Source organism: Nycticebus coucang, chromosome 10, assembly GCF_027406575.1.
Source record: "Nycticebus coucang isolate mNycCou1 chromosome 10, mNycCou1.pri, whole genome shotgun sequence".
NCBI lineage: Eukaryota > Metazoa > Chordata > Mammalia > Primates > Lorisidae > Nycticebus > Nycticebus coucang.
In genome coordinates, this window is record NC_069789.1 from 87,290,433 (window position 1) to 87,309,164 (window position 18,732).

The 18,732-nt window shown below is 36.8% G+C and overlaps 1 protein-coding gene across 6 annotated transcripts in view; it reads right to left on the minus strand.

The window, feature by feature from the left end:
- The window catches only part of RABGAP1L (RAB GTPase activating protein 1 like), a 754,150-nt gene that overhangs the window by 188,148 nt on the left and 547,270 nt on the right, over positions 1-18,732 (minus strand). For all 6 annotated transcript variants that reach the window (XM_053605154.1, XM_053605152.1, XM_053605153.1 and 3 more), the window contains one exon: positions 16,838-16,879. In XM_053605154.1, coding sequence (XP_053461129.1) covers positions 16,838-16,879 — 42 coding nt within the window. The remainder of the gene's footprint in view (positions 1-16,837; positions 16,880-18,732) is intronic.

Genomic DNA, 18,732 nt, shown 5'->3' on the forward strand with positions numbered 1-18,732 from the left:
TTCTTTTTTCATGTCTCAGAAGAGACCTATTCTTTTTTTTAAATTTCAAATTAATATGTGGGTACAAATTGTTAAGCTACATTGTTCTCACTTCTAAGGTAAAGTTCAAGTTATAGTTGAGCCCTTCTCTCAGGCGGTGTGCTGAACGCCCCGACATTGTGCAGGGAGAACTGGTTAGTCACATGCAGAAGACTGAAACTGGACCTGCACCTTTCACCATTGACAAAAATGGATTCCCGCTGGTCCTATTCTTAAAAGAGACATCACTACTTTAGCTCTGCAAATACCAGAGTCAGCTTTGCTGTCTTTGCTCTGGAATGAAAAGACATTATTTTCCAACAAGAATGCCTCAGCAGCAAGTGTGCTCTACAAGAACTTTTGATTTCTTCTCTTTATCCTAAAATTGCCTAAAACATAACAGAAAATACAAAGTCAAGATAACTACAATCAGTGGTAGCTGAATGATAAACTAACCTCAATCTAAGAGCAAGACTTCATTCTCTATTTTAAAATCACTTATATGAAATGATTGTATTTTGAAAAACTGCAGTATATTCTCAGCCTAAAAAAACATACAAAAATAAGCACTTTCCAGGAACCTATTTAAATGCTACTGAGAATACAATGGGTCCTATTTGAAATATGTCACCTTTCATTATTTCGTAATTAAAGAGGCATTTAAAATTTAATAATCAAGATGAAACTGATTGAAGGATTCCATTCCAATGCAAGTCCTTGCATAGAGCTGGTCAACACATAAAAGCCCAGTCCCAGATAAGCACCCACTCTGCTCCCCACAGACCCCCATCTCCAGGATGCCTCTTTTTTACTCATTTTGATTTTCTTTCCTGGCAATTTAGTCCATTCTTGGCTACTAGGTTCCTGATATACACCTCAGGCCAGTCTTGCTTGATGGCCCATGATTGTCTTAGTTACCTCTTTCAGTTCATCTGCTCAACTCTGAACCATTATAACCGTATTACCATGTCTGCGCAGAGGATGTTCCCACTACCACTCCACATCTGCTGGAGTCATCCTCTTCCACTTCCTACCACAACAGAGGAGGGGCCTCAGAGTAGTAAGAAAAAAGAAAAGGAAAGAACTGTGATATAAGATAAATGCAATACAACAGAATGCTAAAGAGAAGGGAGACAGAGTAGAATGAGTCAAATCTATAATTAGTCTAATAAAGGGGGAAAAAATACTAAAGAGGCAAAGACGTCTAGTCACCTCTCAATTTCAACAGGGAATGGCATCACTAATTTCAAATTGAGGATTAAAACAGATTTGAATACATTGTTACAAGGCTATTTGAATATCATGAACTTAAATAATAAAGTTATGTAATGAAGAACTGATTCATGAAGAGCTAGGAATGTATTTAGATTCCTCCTTTCATACTCCCTCCCACCCTCACCCCAATCCACCATACACACAAAAAGTCTAATCTCAATCTCTCTTACGACGCAAAGTGCCACCCATGCAGAAATGCACAGCTGCCCCAGAGAAGAGTTAACAAATGTAGAAATATTTTAAGGAACTGTCCCTCAAATTCTATAAATAGCATTTAAGTAAAGCAGGTATTTAAAAGCACTTACTGCAGCAAGTAAGCTATATAATAAAACAGAATTCTCTGAGAGTTATCTGTATGTAAGGATGAGAGTATAAAAACAAAGGTAAGTGATGATCAGAGGTTAGATGTGAGCTAGACTTGAAAAACATGCCAATTTATTATTTTTCTTTTCATAAAATTTTTTATTAAATCATAACTGTGTACAGCAATGCATTTATGGGGTATAATGTGCTAATTTGATATACAATGTGGAAAACTATTAAGAGTAGAGTATAAATGTCTTCCCACAACAAATAAGTAAGTGAGGTGTTGGTTATGTTAACAAGTTTGATGTAAGCTTTCCACATTGTAAAACATGTCAATTTAGAAGGGCCAGAAGAAGGCTATTCCTGGACAGAAAGCAGACAAGCCTGGGTGTGCATAGCTAATCTTGATTCCACTTCCAGTTTAGCTGGAGTACAGATCCATGACAAGGTTGGAATCATCTATCTGGGCAGTGTGGAATGGAAGGTGAAAAGATGAATTAGTTTGAGGAATAGACTAACTCAGTCTATTTAATTTCTCAAATAATTTTAATTCGGTCTTCAATATTTAGGAGTCAGTGAAGATCTATCAAATTTAGAAGAAGTGGGATAGAAACAGTGTGAAGTCATACTTAACACTGGTAATTTTAATTGAGGAGAATCTTAAGTAGGGCACGATTCTTTCTTTTTTGAGAGAGAGAGAGACTCTCATTTTGTCACCCTAGGTAGAGTGCTATGGTGTCAGAGCTCACAGCAACCTCAAACCTTTAGGCTTAAGCAATCCTCCTGCTTCAGCCTCCCAAGTAGCTGGGACTACAAGCACCTGCCACAACATGCAGCTATTTTTAGAAATGGGTCTCACTCTTGCTTAAGCTGGTCTCGAACTCCTGCCTCAGCATCCCAGAGTGCTAGGATTACAGGTGTGAGCCACGACACCTGGCATGATTATTTCAAAAACTTTAAATTTGGGAAACCTGGGACTTTTGTATTCAAACGAAAGGGATCAATATTTGTAATCTATATGAAGAGACCTGGTGTTTACTGCAGAAACATGTAATAAATATTAATCAAAAAGAGTGAGAAGTCAGGCATGATGGCTCACGAATATAATCTTAGAAAAAGATTTATAAGCTGAGATGGTTTAGATTGCTTGAGCTCAGGAGTTTGAGATCGGCCTGAGCAAGAGCAAGACCCCATCTCTACTGATTTATTCTCCCAGTCATTGTGATTGGAAGGGTATGACTAGGTGGGTGGTAAATCATGAAAACTAGCCAGGCATCATTGTGGGCACCTGTAGTTCCAGGTACTTGGGAGGCTGAAGCAGGAGGATCGCTTGACCCATGAGTTTGAGGATGCTATGATGATGCCACAGTACTCTACCCAGGTCAACTGAGTGAGACTCCATCTCAAAAAAAAAAAAAAGTGAGGGTTAGTGTGGTTTCTTTCTAATATAAAACTTAAAAACAAAGCATAAATCTTTAGGGAAAAATCCAAACTATGTCAAACACTGCTTTAGATGGGCACAGACTTCTTAAATAAAACAACTGATACAAACATGAGGCTAATAATCCTTTGGTCCTTCACTACTCTGTGCTTCAGGTATGGAATTAAGGCTGCTTGCTCAACATGCAGAACTGCACTTGCTATTCTAGAGGGGTAAAATGTAAGCCTCTGTCTGTTTATAAGAAATAAACAATTTAATTGGAAAATGCAAGATATATGCATAGAAACATTTAAATAACAATAAAAGACAGTATGCTAATGCCAAAATGAATGATACAGAACATAGATGTTCTGTAGGAGTTTGAACTATTCTTTAAAGAAGGTTTTAAGCCACAACACAGAGGCTAGGAAGGGTCTGTATCACAAAAAGAGGAGATGATCTGTGAGATAAAGATGCTTTCAGGATGCAGTGCTAGAGTTCAGCTCAAAGACTTTCTTTTTTTCCAAAAAAAAAAGACTTTCTTTTTTTCCTTAGCTAGAGTCTTACTGTTGCCCTCAGAGAGTGCTGTATCATCACAGCTCACCGCAACTTTAAACTCTTGGCAGTGGTTCTCAACCTTCCTAATGCCGCAATCCTTTAACACAGTTCCTCATGTTGTAAAATGAGGACCATAAAATTTTCCTTGCTACTTCATAACTGTAATTTTGCTACTGTTATGAATCGTAATGTAAATATCTGATATGCAGGATGTATTTTCATTGTTACAAAGGGTTGCGACCCACAGGTTGAGAACCGCTGGCTTAAGCAATTCTCTTGCCTCAGTCTCCCAAGAAGCTGGGACTACAGGCACCCGCTACCACGCCTGGCTACAGCTCTAAGACTTTTGATGGGAGAGTGAAAAGATGAAGACAGTGTAATAATTGGGAACATGACATACAGATGTGCAATCACAGTCTTGTTAACAGTGTCCCCTGAAGTTGTTGTTTGGCCCACATGTAAATAATATATAATATACAAATAATAAAAGTGATAATGAAAAGGAAATATCAAAGGCCTCTGAAGGTTTTTTTTTTTTCTTCCCTGGATGATAAAGAAGAATGAAATCTACTTCCATGTATGCTCTCAGTTTTCTTTCTTTTTCCTCCCTCCCTTTTTTTTGAAACATAGTCTTACTTGGTCACCCTCGGTAGAGTGCTGTAGTGTCATAGCTCACAGCAACCCCAAACTCTTGAGCTCAAACGATTCTCTTGCCTCAGCCTCCCAAGTAGCTGGGACTACAGGTGCCTGACACAATGCCCAGCTATTTTTAGAAAGGGAGTCTGGCTCTCGCTCAGGCTGGTCTCGAACCTGTGAGCTCAGGCAATCCACCCTCCCTGGCCTTCCAGAGCCCTAGGATTACAGGCGTGAGCCACCACACCTGGCTGCTCTCAATTTTCTTTTCTTTTTTGAAATTCTGTTGCCTTGGCTGGAGTACAGTGGCATCATCATAGCTCACTGCAACCTCTTGGGTGGGCTCAAGCAATCTTGCTGCCTCAGCCTCCTCAGTAGCTGCATATAGACATGTGCAGCACCCCCAGCTGAGTTTTTTTCAAAAAAATTTTTTTTTGGTAGAGATAGGGTCTCATTATGTTGCTCAGGCTGGTCATAAATTCTTGGCCTCAAGCCACTTCTTGCTTCAGCCTCCCAAAGTGATAGGGTTATAGGCATGAGCCACCTTGGCTGCCCCGTCTGAAGATTTTATATAGAGTCACTGAGATAAAAAATTGGAACTTGGTTACATTTTCAGCTATTTCTTTTCTTAGAGTTTCATAGTTCTCTTTATAGAGATCTTTCACGTCCTTTGTTAGATAAATTCCCAAATATTTCATCTTCTTTGGCACTACTGTGAATGGGATAGAGTCCTTAACTGTTTTTTCAACTTGACTATTGTTGGTATATATAAAGGCTACCAATTTATAAATGTTGATTTTGTAACCTGAAACGCTGCTGTATTCCTTGATCACTTCAAAGAGTTTGTAGTAGAGTCCCTAGTGTTTTCCAGATATACAATCGTATCATCTGTGAAGAGCGAAAGTTTGATCTCTTCTGACCCTATATGGATACCCTTGATTGCCTTTTCTTCCCTAATTGCGGTGGCTAAAACTTCCATTACAATGTTAGGGTTTTCACATGAAAACTATAACCCAGTTACAACCTAAGAATAGGGGGAAGGGGAAAAGGGAGGGGAGAGAGGGGGGAGGTGGGTAGAAGGAGGAGGACAGGCGGGATCACACCTGTGGTGCATCTTACAAGGATATATGTGAAACTTAGTAAATGTAGAATGTAAATGTCTTAGCACAATAACTGAAAAACGCCAGGAAGGCTATGTCAACCAGTGTGATGAAAATGTGTCAAACGGTTTATGAAGCTAGTGTATGATGCCCCATGATCATATCAATGTACACAGCTATGATTTAATAAAAAATAAATAAATAAATAAAATTGGAATTTGGGTTAGGACAAAAATTAGGAATTACTTTCTTTGGAAAGTGAATTTATGACATCTCAAAAGTCGAGACTACAATGTAAAAATGCAGACAGCTCCTGGACTTACCTATTGCTGAAAGCTGAGGAAAAAGAGAAACCCACTCAAAGGATAGGCACAGAAGCGGGAGACCCAAAGAGTACAGAACTGCACAAGAACAGAGTGATACCACGGGCAGACTGCTTTTGTTCTAGAAGGGTATGACTAGGTGGGTGGTAAACCATGAAAATTCCTGTTTTTATATTCAGTTTATGCTTTTTCTTTCAAGAGCTTCTAACGTCTTAAAAAATAAGATCAATATACCATTTTGCTCTGTTAATGGAATTTAGTGCTCGTGATCATGCTTCTATTTCCTCTGGTTACTAAAATTTTAAGTTACAAAATTAAATGTTTTGTGAAAAGCGCGTATAGGGTTATTTAGGTCATGTCTCTCTTCTTGAGTGAGCTTTGGCAGTTTGTGTTTTTCAAGGGATTTGCGCATTTCATCTAAGTTGTCAAATCTATCGTCCTAACATTTTTCATAATATTCCCTTACTTTCCTTTCTCATGTTTGTAGATTCTATAGTGCTATCACCTTTCTCATTAGTGATATTGATAATTTTTGTCTTCATATTTTTTTCTTAGGCTGGCTAGAGGTGTGATTAGGTCATGATTTTGACATATGTTTTCTCTTCCCCCTTTTCCCTTTTTTCTGCTTCTTTTAGATGTAATAGTTTAATGGTTTTATTTTATTTCCTTTGTTGACTTATTAGCTAAAACTCTGTTTTGCTATTTTAGTGTCTGCTTTAGAATTGCTTTAACTTACCACAATATTGCTTCATACCACTCTACATATATAGCATAAGACCCTTACAATTCTAAACAGCATCTTAAAATTAGCCTGTCATCAACTGAAGACAGAGAAAACTAAAAAACTGACAAAATATTCAAACATCCAATGATACTGGAAAAAGAAAACAAAATAAAGATAGACCAGTGTCTCAGAATTCATAGTGCGGCACTATTACAGGACATTTCCTTATCAAGAAGTAGTGTTTTACTGCCACCAACAGGACAATAGACATTCCTTCATGGAGTTACGAAACTAATCAAACTTGCAAAAATCACTGCAAATCTAAAATAACGCTTAGGAATTGTTTCATTTTTTCCAGGTCTTTAGACTTCTAATTTTATAATCTGAATGTTAACTGTAGAAACTACCTTCCTATCTTCAGTCCATCCCTATGTCACCAGCTTTGTACACAGACATAAGAAATTCTAACCCAAATTGATGCATCGAAGAATGGATGCAGAACTGAAATCCACTTTTTAGTTTCAACGTGTTTTGCTCTTTACTTCTCCTTTAACCCTATGTGGTATTCAAATAAAGCCTGTAGTAAGAAAAGCAGGTAAAGTCTCTTAAGTAGGACTTGGTCCTTCTTTCCAATGTGAACAGAAAGAGAAGGAGGAATTGAACTTTGAAAGAGCAAAGGAATACTTACCAAACCAACATGGGACTAAATAATAACTCGGATTTTTGTTTTTTTTTTGACCCTCAAAGTATAGCCAAAGTAGAATAACTAGGTTTTCACTCCCTTAAATATAAAGGTCTTAGTTCTGGAATTGCTTTTGTTTCTCTATTAAACCTTTTTTCTCTATTCCTCTTCTGCCCATTTGAGGGTACTATCAGTGGATAAGTTAAGATTACTAAATTAAGTTTTATGGCTTAAGCAACACTCAGTAATCACTCAGTAATCCAATGTGAATTAGCTAAATCATAAGGCATACTCCAACCCAAGTGTCTCCTTTATTTTCCTTTTCAAGAAGCTCCCTAATACACCTCAGGAAACCACCAATAATTCTCACAGGCCTCATTGAGCACCTGCTATAATCCTAAAAATGAGCATAGAGATGCAGACTCATTGAGACAAAACAAATTAGCAACCACTAACAGTGGAAATGAGGATTATGGGGTTTCTAAGTGTGACTGTGAATGCTTACTCTAACTGCAGATGTGTTTTCTCTTCTTCCCTTTTTGTTCCCTCATTACACTATCTGGATAATTTAATTCTGAATGTTTGATCACAATGTACTGGATGTTTAGCTGTACACTGGGATTACCTGAGGAGTTTCTAAAAAATACTGATGCATGGGTTCCACTTACATATTCAAATGAAATTGCTCTGGGGTACAACTCAGGAATCAGAAAATTTTAAAAGCTGATTCTAATATACAGTTTAGGCTGAGAGTCCTTGATTTAAGTAACACATTAGTATTCCTATCCTTTTTATTTGGAACTGTCAGCATCAGAGTCTGAGGAGGGAGGGGGATGCATTTAGGAATGTTTATCTTTATTTTATTTTTATTTATTTATTTATTTATTTTGGCTTAATGTTTATCTTAAACAAGCTCCTTGAGATTTAAATGATTCTTAAGTATTCGAATGGTTAAGAATCACTTTGTGCCTTTTGTAGTGGCTCAGGGCTGTAATCCTAGCACTCTGAGAGGCTGAGGCGGGTAGATTGCTTGAACTCAGGAGTTGGAGACCACCTGAGCAAGAGTGAGACCCCATCTCTACTAAAAATAGAAAAATTAGCTGGGTATTGTGGTAGGTACCTGTAGTCCCAGCTAATTGGCAGGCTGAGGCAAGAGGATCACCTGAGCCCAAGAGTTTGATGTTGCTATGAGCTATGATGCCATAAAAAATCACTTTGAGTTCTATTGCTCTTGGGACTTAAAATATTGTGACATAACCAAAATAAATCGGGACAGTCTCATTTTCTAGACTGACAAGCAGATTTCTTTGGAGGAAGAGGGAAGTGATAGGGAGATATTTGCTATTGTGCATTAAGGGGACTGTTAGATACTACTTTAAACAACTTAAGAATCTGTGTTTCTATTGCCATATCCCTTATAATAAAACACAGTGCCTGGCTCCTAACTGATGTTAAAAAGCCATTTGCTAATGAACAAACTAATAAATGTTAATACACGAAATGCATTCCATGGGTCCTTGGAGGAAAGTTTTATGTAGACAATGGTAGACGAGTTGGTGGATGGCTACTGAAGATTACAATATGGAGAGGTTATTAAAGGTCCTAAAAAGGAATTATGGGAGGTTATTTTAGTCATGGAAGAGGCACTGAGCAAGTAAGCAGAAGTGGCAGGATGGGACACACAGAGCATGGCTTATGGTAGAGCTTGCTTTTGTCACAGTTGCTGGAAGGCTTAGACAGGGGATAAAATGATGAATACGAAAGGCTATCTTTTATGGAATTCCAGACAGATTCTTGGAAGGAAGATGGAGACACAGAAATAAGATCTACAGTAGCAAGCTACTGATAAAAGGTTAGTTAAGTTTAACTGTAAGTTTAGGTATAGTTAAACATTTAACTTTTATTTGAAATGTAAATCAGAGCCACGTAAGCAACAGAAAATAAACAAATTAGTATTGTAATACAAATATATTTCCTATTTCTCATATAATGTGAAAGCCTTTCTAAAAGTTGAACACTAAAGTACATGAAATAGGCAGGTACAAACAATCTCTGAGAGGAAAACTTTCAAAGTTAAGCAAGTAAATTATATAAACCCAGAAGTATACAAAGATTATTCTTTAGAAAAAATAATAAAGCACAGGTTTCCTATAAATCTAATGTGATGCATTAAAAAATAATATGCATGAGCACAATGGAGATTTTCTCAGAATAAGAGGACTTTATTATGCCTATGAACAGCAATTTTGATCTTTAATAAATAACATTTTGTCTCTCTAATCTGGTCTATTATCAAGGAGGCACTAATGATAATGGTTTTAAGGAAGTTCTAAGGAACAAAACTTTTCTGAAAAAAGGTAAATTAGATCAGGAACAAGACAAGGATGTTTGCTCTTGTCACTTCTATTCACTATTGTAGTGGAAATTCTAGTCAAAGCAATCAGGCAAGAAAAAGAAATAAAATGCATCCAGATTGGAAAGGACGAAGTAAAACTATCTCTACAGATGACATATCTTGTATATAGAAAATCTTAAGAGAGAAAGACACACACACACACACACACACACAAATATTAGAAAGGAAAATTAGTTAAGGAAGGTTATAAAATATAAAATCAATATAGAAAAATCACCTGGTATTTTTAGATTCTAGTAACAAAGCCGCGAGAGTAAATTAAGAAATCAATTTCATTTACGATTGCATCACAGAGTAAAATAATTTAGAAATAAATTTAACAAAAGTAGTACAAACTTTTGTACACTGAAAACTACAAAATATCATTGAAAGAAATTTAAAAAACAAATAATGTGAAAATATCCTATGTTCATGGATTGGAAGACTCAATAATGTTAAGATGAAATTACTCCCCATTGATACAGCAATTCAATGCAATCTTTATTAAAATTCTATTGCCTTGGATCGGTGCCTGTAGTTCAGTGAGTAGGGCGCCGGCCACATACACTGAGGCTGGTAGGTTTGAGCCCGGCCCGGGACTGCTGAACAACAATGACAGGTGCAACCAAAAACTAGCCGGGCATTGTGGCAGGTGCCTATAATCCCAGCTACTTGGGAGGCTGAGGCAAGAGAATTGCTTAAGTCCAAGAGTTGAGGTTACTGTTAGCTGTGATGCCACGGTACTCTACCAAGGGTGACATAGTGAGACTCTATCTCCAAAAAAAAAAAAATCTGTTGCCTTTTTTGTCAAAATTGATAAACTGACCTTCAAATTCATATGGAAATGTAAAGGACACAAAATAATCAAAACAATACTTGAAAAAGAAGAACAAAGCTGGAAAATTCACACTTCCTGATTTCAAAACTTACTACAGAGTTATAGTAATCAATTCTGTGTGGTACTGGTATAAGGACAGATACACAGATCAAGGGAAAAGAGCATTCTGAAATGAAACCATGTATCTGTGATCAACTGATTTCTTTCTTTTTTTGCAGTTTTTGGCCGGGGCTGGGTTTGAACCCACCACCTCCGGCATATGGGGCCAGCACCCTACTCCTTTGAGCCACAGGCGCCGCCCTGATCAACTGATTTCTATCGAGGACATCAAGATCATTCAATGAGGAAAGAATAGTCTTTTCAACAGAAGACATGGGGGCAATTAGACATCCACATAAAGTTGTCCCCTCGGCATATTGGTTTGTAGAAAGCCACCTTTTCCCAGTACCCTCATGTGGTCTTCCCTCCTGAGGAACTGAGGGCTAGGACTTCAACATATATATTTTTTTAAGAGAAAGACATGTTTCAGCCATCTTACCCTGCCTCACACCTTACACAAAAATTAACTGAAAATGCATCAAAGACTTAAATGTAAGAGGCATCGTTATAAAACCTTGAAAGAAAAAGTTTTTATGAGCTTGGATTAGGAAATAATTTCTTAGACATAACACCAAAAGCACAAACATCAAAAGGAAAAATAAACCTGGACCTTATCAAAATTAAAAACATTTGTGTTTCAAAGGACATAATCAAGAAAATGAAAAACCAACCCACAGAATGGGATAAAATATACAGAATATATTTTAAAAATGGTACAATTCAATAATAAAAATGCCAGTAACCCAATTAAAAAGTGGGCAAAGGATGTGGATAGCCATTTCTCCAAAGAAGATAAGCAAATAGCCAAACAAGCACACCACAAAATGTTTACTCTCATTAGACATCAGGGAAATGCAAATCAAAACTACAAGATGTCAATTTACATTCACTAGCATTGCTATAACAATAATAATAATAATAAAAGGTAGACAGTGGCTAGGTGTTGGCACAAGCGTGAAGGAATCAGAACTTTCACTATTTTAATCATCATTTACCCTGTTGATATGGGAGGAATTCCTGCTCTAGGGTTTTAGGGATAGTTAAACACACTGACTACTGGACAGATGAGATTAACACCGGTTAATTAATCATGTAAACTCACAGTCCCAAGGGATGAAAGCATCACACAAGGGTTGCATTCAAGAACAGGGGCTGCAGGGGGCAGGTTTTATAGTATCAAGAGAGTGAGATATCTCCTGGTTCCCATGGAGGATGTGACTAGCTTATTTGATTAATGATGCAGGTTGATAGAGAACTAAAACCTGCTACTCAGGGATAAAAAAGATCAGTGCCCCTGGGTACATGGTGTGTGGCTGTAGTCCCAGTTACTGCGAAGGCTGAGGCAGGAGGATCACCCGAGTCCAGGAGTTTGGGGCTGTGGTGCACCAAGACTGCACTTTCACTCCACTATTGCAAGACCTTATCTCTGAAGAAAAACACTGCCTCATCCTTTTGACAAGGAGGGTTGTTAGGCTACATGTGTACATACACACATGCATGTACATGTGTGCACATGTATGTACAAGTATGTGCCTGCAGGACCAAAGTGAGGAGGAGACCCTCTAGTTAAGCGATTTGAGGCCTTTCTGATTTCCTGCAGATGTCAAGGCAGCATATGATACTGGTCTTTAATTTTAGGCCTTATACCACACTTACACATTGCCAGTGGAAATGTAATGATGCAGTTGCTTTGGAAAACTGCTTGGAAGTCCCTCAAAAAGTTACACACAGAATTACCATATGATCCAAATATTCTGTTCCGAGGTAAATACTCAAAAGAATTGAAAACATACGTACACAAGAAAACTTGTAAACAAATGTTTATAGTAGCATTATTCATAATAGTTAAAAATGGAAACAACCCAAATGCTCATCATGATAAATGGATAAATAAAATGTGATTTATCTACACGAAAGAATATTATCGAGCAATACAAAGGACTGAAGGACCAACACATGCTACAACATTGATAAACCTGGAAAACATGCTCAGGGAAGGAAGCCACTCACAAAAGGCCACTTACGCGATCCCATCTACATAAAATGTTCAGAATAGGTGAATCCATAGAGACAGAACAGGATAAGGAAATGGGAAATGACTGCTATGGTTACAAGGTTTCTCTTTGTGGCAATGAAAATCTTCCAGAATTAGAAAATGGTGATGGGTACACAGATTGTGAATGTACTAGAAACCACTGAATTATATACTTTTAAAGGGTAAATTTTATAATGTATACATCATAGCTTGATAATAATCATAAAAGCAGTAAAATACTGTGAACTAGAGCAATTAATTTCAAAGGCAAAGGAGATCTGAGTTAAAAATAAACAGTTGTGCTGGCAAAATTCTTTTTCTTGTATATATATATGAGGAATTAAGGAAAATTAAAACCTATGCTTCTAAATTTGACTTTCAAGTAAAGCCAGTCAGTAAATATTTGGGAAGTGCCTACTATGTGCCAGGCACGCCTATACGAAGGCACCAGGAGTGGACATGCCCCACACAGAGGTCAACTACAGTGGAAAAACCAACCAACCATTTCAGTGTGTATCAATCCTGGTGTTCAAAGGGCTTCCAAGCAGCTAAGTTAGGGGAGCCTATGGTTTCCCTGTATGACCTAAGTTTGAGGGAGGCACAGAAAACTCCTTTAAAGTAGTGATTGATGCTAAAGCTGAAGTGGAAATAAGCTTATTGAAGAGAGGGAGAAAGTGTTCCCAAAAGAAGGAACAGCACCTGTGATGGCTCTTAGTGGAAAAGAGGCTAGCATGTTCATTCTGATTTGACTGAGAGAGCAAAAGAAAGGGAGAGAATGGGCAGTTGACGATGGAGAGGTGAACTGGGCCAGATCATGAAAACCATGTAGAATATATTAAATTGTGAGCTTTATCCAAACAGCAAGGAGAAGTCTCAGAAGGATTTTAAGCAATGGGACAAGTTACTTATCTGATCCCAGCTCCCACCACCTTTCCCTCACTCCCTTGCTGCAGACTCACTGACCTCCCTTGTCCTTCAACATCCAGTCACACTTCTGGTACAGAGCATGGCCTCACTGCCTTCCATACTTTATCCAAATCTCACCTTATGGATGGGACCTAATCTGATTACCCTAATTAACACTGCTACCTACCAGGGCTCCTATTACCCTGCTGTACTCTTCCTTTTTCCCATAAGACTGTAAGTTCTAAAATACTATATTCACATATTATTATGTTTATTGTTTATTAACTGGCTCCTGCCAGAACATGACGTCATTTCCATGCAGGCAAGTATCTTTGTTACTTTAGTTCACTCATCCATTCAAGCACATAGTATCTTTCTCCAAATAGGTGTTCAGTAAATACTGTTAAATAATGAATAATAAAATCTGTTTTTAAAAGACTGTTCTGGTGGCAATGTGGGAATGGACTTGACAACAGTCAAGAGTAAATGGAGGAAGAACAGATACTTCTTTTTTTTTTTTTTTTTTTGTGGTTTTTGGCCGGGGTGCGTTTGAACCCGCCACCTCCGGCATATGGGACCGGCGCCCTACTCCTTGAGCCACAGGTGCCGCCCAGAACAGATACTTCTTTTGCCTCCAGGGCTAACACCCAAATCTAAGCCACTGTCTTCTCATACCTGCCTCCTTCATAAACCTCAGCATGATCTAAAATAATCACATTCATTTGTGTTTAATTACCATCTTTCTTTCATCAGAACGTAAGCTCCATGAAAGCAGGGTCTTTCCTTGTTAACACTTTGTTTCTAATTCCCAGAACAGTCCCTGGCACTCAGTAGGTGTTCAATATGACTGAAAGAGGTCACTGCAATAATCTAGGTTGGCAAGTAGGGTAGCCAATATTACCTAAGTAAGAATAGGAGAAAAGTGGGAAGATTCTAAAAATTCTCAAGAAGTAGAATCCACGGGACTGAGTAACTTAGGATTTATAAACAGATACAAGACTTTAGGCAATCTTCGGCCTTGTTAACCTCAATTATCAACAGGGCAGGGGGAGAATTAGATGTTTTTCTCTGGCTAGCACAATTTACTGTTTTACATAACACTTAGATATTTAATGTCTGTTAGGTAGATAACCCATCTTAGTACTTAGCACAGACTAAATGCTCAAGAAATGCTAGTTCTCTTTCTGAGTTTCCTTATCACAAGAACTGCTTCTAATACATAGAAATCTAAAATCCCTCCATGGCTACACTGAAAATCAGTTAGGCTAAGTTCATAAGCACTTTGAACTTCCCCAAAGTTTGTTATTAAAAAAAAAAAAATTATTTTATTATTTTTAGAGACATCTATGTTGCCCAAGCTGCAATACAGTGGCTATTCATAGGGGCAGTCATGGTGCACTGTAGCCTTGAACTCCCGGCCTCAGATGACTACTGGTCTCAGCCTACCAAGTAGCTAGGACTAAAGGTGCATGCCACCGTTGTTAGCTTTTTATTTTGATATAAACAAATGCACATTATTTTATCTGGTATACTACATTAGAAGCTGAAAGTCATTGCCATATGTGTTTGGCTGTTCCTTTTTCTAGATGGGGGCTAGCTGTTGATTGAAGTACATCTTGTTTTAGCCCTATATACACTGTCTCTATAGGGAGCCAGCTTCAGGATTTGTATAAGGAAGTTATACAAATATAACTAGTGGTGAGAAGGCTCTCCTTTTATCTTCTCTAACTAGCCAAATTCTCCAAGATAATATTAGAAGCATGTCCATGTATTGCTAGAGAAGATACAAAAAGCCTCTCTGCCCAATGCCAAAGAATGTCTTCTTCATAGGCCATGTCTGGGTTAACATGGCTAAAACAAATAATAATACAACCACGCCAATATGTAAATCAGTAAGATAAATAAACACAGTATCAAACTTACACATCAGACTATTAACCTCATATCCAGAGAGGTTATGGGTCACAGGTTACGCAAAAGACTAACCAAGCATGTGGTGAGAGCACCAGTAAAGATAGGTCACAAAAAAATTTTTTTTGAAAATTATATATGACAGGAAAAATCATAACTTTGTTGGACTTCCCTACACTATTTTTTATCGTCTAGTATTATTTTTAGTCTGAATTATATAACACTGTCAATGCTTAGGCATTCTAGAAGTCTTATTTCAGCTTGTTAGCTTGCTTATGTTAGCAAGTTTTTGGTTTTGATTTGCTTTAATGAAAGAAAAAAAAATCTAAGGTTAAGGGCCATAATTTCATTAAAAGACATAAGCAAATATGTTTGTGTTATTTTGTTTAAAGTACATTTAAAGTATTTTAGATATTTTCCTAACTTCTAAAATAACTGTAGAAGAATTGTTCATATACAAACATAAATGATTTAATAAATAAAGTGCATTTTACAAACTTGATGAGGAACAGCCCCATTTCTCGAATGCAGAGGGCTCAGACTGTTTCATGCCTTTGTTTAGAATCAAGGTGTGTTAATGGTTAAGTATCAAGGCTCTCCTAAGATACAAAGGGCCCTGCTCTGGAATCAAGTCATTATCTTTTGAGGGACTGGGAAGAATGAGGGGTATCTAGGAATAAATTCTGAGTTACTTTGTAAATAACAATAGTAACAATAGTGACAGTTAACATTTATTAGGCAGTAGAATTTTCTAGACACTACATTAATGATTTTTATGTATCATTATGATTTTATGTATCATTCTTGTAATAATCCCATAAGTCAGTTTCTATTATTATCTCTAAACTCAGACTCTGAGCACTTAATTTACCTTAAGGTCATACAGTAGGGCTAAAATTAAAGCTAAATTTAACTCCAGTGTCTATGATTTTAACCACTTTTTTACTGACAGAAAGGTAAGCCTATAAACAAGGAAATTGCTGCCTTTAATAACAGAACGTCTTTTTGACTGAAGGAGAAAATCAGAATGGGTTATTTTCACCAACTCTGTAGCGAATGTCTTGCTGTTACCAAACTGTTAAAGCTGTATTGATATGTTGATATAAAATCTAATATAGTAATTATAATTGAATTCTAAAGTGTCTTACTTTAGAATTCCAGCTAGCAGAGGAAGAACTGCAAATTGAAATGTAGCAGTTTCCTTTTTAGTTAGTATTATTATATTAATAGGGGCTTTAAATAATTCAATTACATGTTTAGGTACCTTCTGGAATTTTATTATAACAAAAAGTGTTTTAACAAAAAAGCTGGCATCATTTTGACAGAAAACGGGTTTTCACTTTTTCTCTTGTATCATCCAACTCATATGATTAAAAAAGATCTTTTTATGTTCTTGAAAGAAGTGCCATGATAGCAAAATTAGATTATAAAAAAAACAAACTTCAAATAACAAGAAAAAAAGAATGAGAGGAGGGGAGAAGATCAGAGTTTTTCTGAGAAGTCATCTTTTTTGGCCCTCTGCACCTGGAGGGAGTCAAAGATTGTAAATTAAATTATTTCAGTTCCAAGGGAAAGGTAAGATAGTTTGATAACTTAAAATAAAAACAGACTTACCTTTAGGAGAGCCAAAGCTACATGAAAGATTATGTTCAAACCCTGAAATAGAAAAAGAAAGTGGAAATCAATACTGTGACATGTATCGGTATTTTATTAAGTATTTTCCCAAAACTTTCATATGTCTTTAATAAAATTCCTAATTGTTTTCATCTTCATATATAACAACAAACAATGAAATTTTTTTAAAAGGTATTTTCCTTCTCTGAGTGGCTTATTGCAAATTTTAGGTGCTTTTTAATCAATGTTCACATAGAATTATTGTTTTTAAGATTTTTTCTTTCAATCCATTCTGGATTATTTGCATGTGTCTAAGGTTTGTGAAAGTGAAGTTTCTTGCTCAAGCTGGCAGAATGATGCAGAAATCTAAAATTATTAATCGAAATTCCTAACCCTATTCTGGGCTTCAGGGTGAAAAATGAGACACAACAAACAGTGTTGTTGATGAGTGGCACACACAGATTGTGTAAGAGGAGTTATAAGCACCACACTATTTCCACTACTGTTCTTATTATTTTATTATTTGTTTTATAGTGCTTGGATTCAAGTATCATTTGTATTACTGTAAGTGGTAATTAGGGGATATCTGACAGACTTCTTTTTTCCTTTTTTTAATTATTTAATTATTTTTTTATGCTGCCACACAGACCCAACAGCATCTTTTCCTTTTCTTTCCTGAAAACCACAGCAATATTTCCTTGGTAATAAACAAATTAATCAACTTCTTGGGAAGCCATGTTGAAAGTGAATTTTGACATCTGGGTTTAGCCAATGACTATAAAGCAATGTTGAGCTATTAAATTCAAGACAGAGAGAATTATGTATGACCAAGATAACAGAATCAGAAATAAGGTTGCCACAAAATATGCTGTGTTCCCTTGACATGCAAGCCATTCATTATACATGAGAAGAAAGATCTTTCAAGTATGAGTTAGCATCGCCCATGAATCTGAGCTCTATTTCATGTGCCTTCTTCATCTTGGTCACAAAATCTATATTTGCATATGAAGCTGTGTCAAATGTATTATGTAAAGAACTTCTAATAAACATATGACTTTTCCGTCTCCAAAATTCCTCCAGAATTGAGAATAGGCCTAGATACTTAGAGTGCATTCCTGTTATGATTTTGTTATAACCTTTAACATTCAGATACCAAAAGCATGACATAATGGTGGAAGGAATAAATGATAAACACAAAATATTTGGTTGGTTAAAATATGAACAAAATATTTTTGGTTTGGGGTTTACTCAGCTAATTCTTTAAAAAACAGAAGCAGTAGGAAGTTAAGTATAGTCAGGCCAGAAGATAATCAGATTGACACTGTTCCATCACCATCACTAAGAAATGATCCTAGACTGGTTTTGATCACAATTTACCAACTAGAAAAAGGGAAGGAAACTATCGAAAAACTTCAATTATAATTAAGCAAAATTCATTTTCTTAATCTAAATTTGAGTCCTCACCCATTAGCTGCTGCTCACTTGCCACAAAAACATGCAGATCAGGATGTAAAAGATCTGCTGTCCTGCCCTCACTTTCTGTCCACCTCCACATCGCAACTGCTAAGTCAGCAGTGAATTCTCACAACCCAAGAATTCATCAACCTGCCGTCAGGAATAAATCTACCATGTCTCCAGCTCTTATTTTCTAGCCACTGCTCAAAATGAAGCCCCTCTTACCTGTACCTTTCTAATCTTCATAATGCTTTTGTCTTTTCTCTGAAGCCAGCTCCCCACCCCTCCTCTCCTTCCCAAATCCTTTCATTTTATTCTTTGGAAACTTCACTCCATGTTCAACCAACTTAACTGTATTCTCAACCTCCATGTCAAATGTTTCCCCCCAACTCCTTATGTTCAAAGGAATACTGAAATCTCATTGATTCTGATTTTTTCAG